The sequence below is a fragment of the Trypanosoma rangeli genome (assembly GCF_003719475.1).
Source record: "Trypanosoma rangeli strain AM80 chromosome Unknown Tra_15.4_contig_00172, whole genome shotgun sequence".
In the NCBI taxonomy this organism is placed as follows: domain Eukaryota; phylum Euglenozoa; class Kinetoplastea; order Trypanosomatida; family Trypanosomatidae; genus Trypanosoma; species Trypanosoma rangeli.
This window is the reverse complement of record NW_021705917.1, coordinates 20,699-26,275: the sequence shown is the minus strand read 5'-3', so window position 1 is coordinate 26,275 and position 5,577 is coordinate 20,699. Positions and strand designations below refer to the sequence as shown.

Genomic DNA, 5,577 nt, shown 5'->3' with positions numbered 1-5,577 from the left:
CACTTGGTCCACTGTTGGCACACTATGGCATGTATGTATGTGGTGTGCGGGTGTTCATTTTTGGATGCCTGCTTGCGGGTCGCCTGCATGGGCCTCTGAGGAGGGGGAGTGGGCAGCCGGTGCTTTAGATGGACAAACGGAGGGCGGATGTGTCCAGCACTGGCGCCTGCTGCGGCTCGGGCTCACTCGCCACTCCGGCCCCCCGTCGTGGTCGCTCCGCGTGTGCGTGTCTGTGATACATCCTCGCTGGCGTCCATTCGTCACCGTCATCCTTCGTTGTGCTGCTGCATGTATTGTTGCTTTTGTTTATTGTCACCCTCGCCTCTTTCCTCCCCCCCCCCCGGTGGCGTGGACCGCGAGCACCGTCGGTAGTAGCGCTCTAGTGCCGCACTAATAAGTGCCAGAGGAGACCATCCAGAAACACGCGTCGCTTTGCTCGCCGTAGGAACCGCACAGGTGGCCACCCGTTTCCGTCGCCCCGTAGAAGGCAGCAACAAAAACAACAAAAAATATAGCCGAAATTATATTACCATTATTTTTTTTTAAAAAAGTAGAAACACCCGCGGAAATGGAGTACCTGGAGGAGCTGTACGCAATGGTGCGTCTGAAGTGGCTGATGCGTCAGCTTAAGCAGAGTCCCCCCGGTGAGGACGATGACTTTCGCTTCTGCTACGATGTACTGCAGTTCGTCTCGCGTTCCTTCTCCCTCGTCATCATGCAGCTCGACGAAGAGCTGCGGGACGCTGTGTGCATCTTCTACCTCGTCCTTCGTGCCCTCGACACGGTGGAGGATGACATGAGTCTTTCCGTCGACTTCAAGCTGCGGGAGCTGCCGAAGTTTCACACGCACCTGCACGACACGACCTGGTGCATGACAGGCGTTGGAGCGGGCCGCGAGCGCGAGCTGCTTGAGCGCTACACCCACGTCACGGGTGCCTACGCAAGGCTGGATAAGGCGTATCAGGACATCATCTCGGACATCTGCAAGCAAATGGCAGATGGCATGTGCGGCTTCCTCGTGCACAAGGTGGAGACAAAGGCGGACTACGACCACTACTGCCACTACGTTGCCGGGCTCGTTGGCCACGGCCTCACACATCTGTTCGTCGCGAGTGGGCTGGAGAATGCACAACTTGCCGACGATATTACGAAGTCCGGCCACATGGGACTCTTCCTGCAAAAGACGAACATCATCCGTGACTTTTACGAGGACATCTGCGAGATTCCGCCGCGTATTTTTTGGCCCCACGAAATCTGGGGGCAGTACACTGACGACCTTCACAACTTTACAGACGAGCTACACGAGGCGAAGGCTGTGGAGTGTCTTAACGCGATGGTGGCGGATGCCCTCGTGCACGTGCCGCACGTCGTTGAGTACATTGCCTCCCTGCAGGATCCATCGGTGTTTGCCTTCTGCGCCATTCCCCAGGTGATGGCGATGGCCACCCTCGCGCTGGTGTTCAACAACAAGGACGTCTTCCACACGAAGGTGAAGGTTGCCCGCGGCACCACGGCCCGCATTTTTCACTACTCCACGGAGCTGCGCCCGGCGCTGCAAATGCTGAGGACCTACACGCTTCGACTCGCCGCACGCGTGACTGCCGAGGACGCCTGCCACAGCACGATTGAGCCACTTGTGAGGGACGTGATACGCGCCACTGAGGCCTTTCAGCCGTTCAAGGAGGAGAGTGTGGCGCGCTCACTGATGACACGCTACCCCGCGCTTGGAGGTCGCCTGCTGTACAACCTCGTTGACAACGTTGTCGGCTACCTCGGCAGGTAGCACCAGGCTTGGCCGGCGGAGAGGCAACGAGTCAAAAAACAGGAAAAAGTGCACTAGTATAAGCTACCGAGCGGTGACCCATCGCATATGCCGTCCCTCTTCCGTACACCCGTAGGCGCACGCATGGAGACGCTCCCGCCTACTCTTCCTCTCTTTATCACTCAGTATATCTCAATATATATCTCTTTGTTCTTATTGCATATATGCAATGACGATTTTGCACAAAAATGGGCCAAAATACGTGTGTGTGTGTATTGCACCTGATGCGTGCTTGTGTCAGATCTTTTACGGAGCAGTGTGGAGCCTTGAAAGAACGAATGAAAACAAAAACAAGAGTACGCAAACTATACATACATACTTGTATATTAACAAAGTTATAATAGCAATGCTATGCGTGCCTTGTGTCTAATTCCTCCCTTGTATCAAATGGGGCGCATGCACCCTGCGAAAGGAAACTCAAGGAGAGATCCAACGGAGGAAACGGAAAAGAAAAGGGGGAAGGAGAACTGATGCCAAAGGCCGGGTGTGATGAGAGAACACCGAAAATGTAAAGAGTTCCTCGGGGGCGTACCGTGACGCACGGGCAGCATGCATTGCGCCTTTAGGAATGCCCAAACACTCCCACTCTGCTGCTTTTTCCTCCTTGGAGGCTGTTGTGCTGTTCAGCATGTATGACTTTAACAACTGTGGAGGGAAATGTGTGCGGTTGCTCAGTGGGTGAAGAGAAGGGGGTTTGCGAGCCGCAATTGCCGTGCGCCCTCCCCACTCGCCCTCACTGCCTGCCGTGCCGCTGTTGCAGTGCCAAGGCGATTGTGACCGACTTCTTGCCACTTGTTTTTTTTTGTTTTGTTTTTTTTGACTTACGCGGTGTTACAGCTCCATCTTGACGGTATTGTTGTTTTTTTTTATCCGCCTGCGTGTGAGTGCCCGTTTGAGCCGGGCCGCTTTCGTTCCATGCGTATTCGTTTTCCGCGCCCCGCGTATTTTTTCCGCACAGCTACTCCTGCCGTTTTTTTTTTTGTCTTGGTGGCTTTTGCCGCAGCTGCCGCCGCCGTTGTAGTTGCTGTTGCGCGTCGACACCGCAGACAAATGAACTCGCTGGGCGACCGGTTCCGCTGCGTTGTCGTTCTCCTCCGAGGCCAGGCGGGCGACGACGACGGCACCACCTCTGTATACCGCGTCGCTACCATCGTGCCGGCGATGGGCGTCGCCCCGCTTGAAGAGGAAGTAGCGGCAAGCATCATTGCCTTTGCTGAGGCGCACGAAATGAAAATCGTCGATTGGGGAAGTGATGCCACGGCTCTTCTCACGGCAGCGCGTAGGGCGCCGCTGGCACATATCTCGCTGCTGCGCGCTGACGCTGCCACGTTTGCAGGCACACGGCAGCAACTGTTGGCGCAGCGGGACCCCACGCTTCTCCTGCTGGAGCTTGCCTGCGACAGGGCGGTGCCGTCTGCCACAGAGGTCTTATCGCGTGACGAGTGGAGCTGGATTCGGCCGCCGCCAAGTTGCTTTGCCGAACTCACGGAGAGTGAGCGAAGGACGGCCATTTACATTCCGGTGGCGATGCGCTGCTCTGCTCCTCTCGTTCGTGCGACAGCCTCGCAGCTGCCTCTCTCGCTCTGGAGAGGCACCGCCGTCACGCTGAAGGGGGTGCTGCGGGAGGTGGGCTACAAGGTCGGTTGCCTGCCGAAGTATGGGTCGTGATGGGAGGTCCAGCGGTGTGGAGTCGCTGCTGTAGGAACTGCTGCAGCAACATTTGTTTGTCTCTGGGATCGCGAGCAATGAGATGCAAGGGAAATGGAGAGAAATGGAGAGATACCGTCTCTCTCTGTGTGGTTGCCAGTGTTTCACACGGGGAGGAGGCGGTCCTTTGGCCATGTGGTTCTGCAACTTTTCGCCCATGCTGCTGATTTTTCCCCTTGTCTCTCCCTGCCGCTTTAAAGGAGGTTGTAGTAGCGACACTGCGGCACTGAAGTACTCACTAAGGCGGGTCATGGTGTATGTGGATCTTTTTCATCTGCTCACAGTGTGCGTGAGAGGGGCGCTGGCGGCCCAGCGGTACATCGTGCTGGAGTTACTAAAGGTTCAGGACCTCGACACGCAGCAGCCCACGGTTGCCATCATGGATCAGGACTCACAAACAAAGAAGACTCTGATGGCCTCACTGCACCGCGCGGTGACAGTGAAAGTCAAGGGACACTTCTACCACAAGAACGGCGACGCTGCTACTGACCTGGTAACCACGGCAGATCTCGTGACGCAGGCCGTCATCGAACAAGTTCTGGGGGATGCATTTCCTGACATGCCCTTTACCATTGTTGGCGAGGAAGAGCCGGCAAGCCGTACCGTGAAATTTATGGCGGCATACTGTGTGGAAAAGTACTACAAGGGGCTCACTGCAATTCCGTATCAGAGCGAGCTTGAGGCCCACGTACGCTGCACGAGGAGTCAGGTGAGTGCTGCATCATGGAGGGAGCTGCGCGAGAGGGTCGGTGTGTTCGTTGACCCCGTTGACGGGACAAACTGCTTTGTTGAGGGACTGTGGGATGTGCCTCTGACGCTTGTGGGTCTCACACTTGACGGGGCACCGGTCGCCGGGGTGGTGAACCGCGTCTTTCGCTTCAGCTTGGATCAAATGACTTCTAACAGCAGCAGCACAAGCCTCTCGTATGTGTGGAACTTGGGCCCCGGTATACCCTTCATTGTGCATGAGGGTCAGCGTGTAGCACCGGATGTTGCTGCAAAACCTGCTGCTGCAGGCAGCGTGCTGCGTGTGGCCAACTCCAGTACAACGGACAGCAGCTACTTTGTCCGCGTGGTTTCGAAGCTTGCCCCCATCGAGCAGCGTGAAGCAAGGGGTGCGGGCAACAAACTGTTGTTTCTTGTCTCATCGATGCTTGCGGGGTCGTCAACTACGCAGAGTTGCGACGTGTTCATCTCACCAGAAGACACCATCAAGAAGTGGGATACGTGTGCGCCCCATGCGTTTGTCCTGGCGCTGGGCGGGGAGCTGCACACACTTCGCGGCGAGCTGGTGCGATACCCGGTGCGTGGGGGAGAGCGAGCTCGGCTTCCCGCTGGTGTTCTGGGCGTCTCACGTTGCTCTAAATTTGAAGTTATGCGGCGCCTGGGTTGGCTTTCCTCGTCCCTTTAAAACGCGTGCGGCTCCCCGCCCCAACGCGCACACAAGCTAAATGGAGCAAAGGTCGTAATGGAACTTTAGATATTAATATGTGTTTGCATGTGCACATGTGTATGTGTATTACGGTGCTAACTCTTTGTGTTGTTGTGTTGTTCTTTCTTTCTTTCTCTCTCTCTCTCTCTTGTTGCATATTTGCATTTGCGCGGCGGTGTTGAAACGTTTGCGTCCTCCTCCATGTGAATGTGTGCGCGTTAGAGTCTACAGGTTTCCATGTCGACAAACCCGAAGTTCGGCCGAGAGGCGCTGCGGGTGCGTTTCTCTGATGCGGCAACGAGCATCAGCGAGTTGTACCGTACTGCAGTGCTTTCGTACGATGCCGGCTACCGCGACGCCCTGCTGTACGTTCACCACTACATTCTTCTCAACACCCCGCGGGCGGTGGCCGGCGACGCCGTCTTGCCCCATAGCGCCCAATCGCCCGTAGGAACAACGAGTTCCTCCGCGTCACCGCCCTTGCTAGACGCGGATCGGCTGCTGCGCTTCATCCAGAACTCACTTAAGCGCCACGAGCTGGTTTCCGTCGCCTCGCGCGGCACGCTGCGCCGGCGGAAGCGTTCCTTGAGCTGCGTGGACCGGTCGGCGTGCGGCT

General features: G+C 56.6%; 4 protein-coding genes across 4 annotated transcripts, besides 2 other annotated features; all 4 read left to right on the top strand.

The window, feature by feature from the left end:
• Positions 1 to 568: 568 nt before the first annotated feature.
• TraAM80_05356 (squalene synthase) lies at positions 569 to 1,783 on the top strand (the record flags this gene model as incomplete). Its single annotated transcript, XM_029382239.1, has 1 exon — positions 569 to 1,783. One exon carries the CDS (start codon positions 569 to 571, stop codon positions 1,781 to 1,783), a length of 1,215 nt encoding a protein of 404 aa, XP_029237920.1.
• An 831-nt stretch (positions 1,784 to 2,614) lies between these two features.
• Positions 2,615 to 2,641: a microsatellite.
• Positions 2,642 to 2,872: 231 nt separating this feature from the next.
• On the top strand, positions 2,873 to 3,490 carry TraAM80_05355 (uncharacterized protein; the record flags this gene model as incomplete). Its single annotated transcript, XM_029382238.1, has 1 exon — positions 2,873 to 3,490. One exon carries the CDS (start codon positions 2,873 to 2,875, stop codon positions 3,488 to 3,490), a length of 618 nt encoding a protein of 205 aa, XP_029237919.1.
• A 172-nt stretch (positions 3,491 to 3,662) lies between these two features.
• On the top strand, positions 3,663 to 4,940 carry TraAM80_05354 (inositol polyphosphate 1-phosphatase; the record flags this gene model as incomplete). Its single annotated transcript, XM_029382237.1, has 1 exon — positions 3,663 to 4,940. One exon carries the CDS (start codon positions 3,663 to 3,665, stop codon positions 4,938 to 4,940), a length of 1,278 nt encoding a protein of 425 aa, XP_029237918.1.
• Positions 4,941 to 5,081: 141 nt separating this feature from the next.
• Positions 5,082 to 5,110: a microsatellite.
• An 88-nt stretch (positions 5,111 to 5,198) lies between these two features.
• On the top strand, positions 5,199 to 5,576 carry TraAM80_05353 (uncharacterized protein; the record flags this gene model as incomplete). Its single annotated transcript, XM_029382236.1, has 1 exon — positions 5,199 to 5,576. A coding segment is annotated over one exon (378 nt), but the record flags the coding sequence as incomplete, so codon positions are not given.
• Position 5,577: the final 1 nt, after the last annotated feature.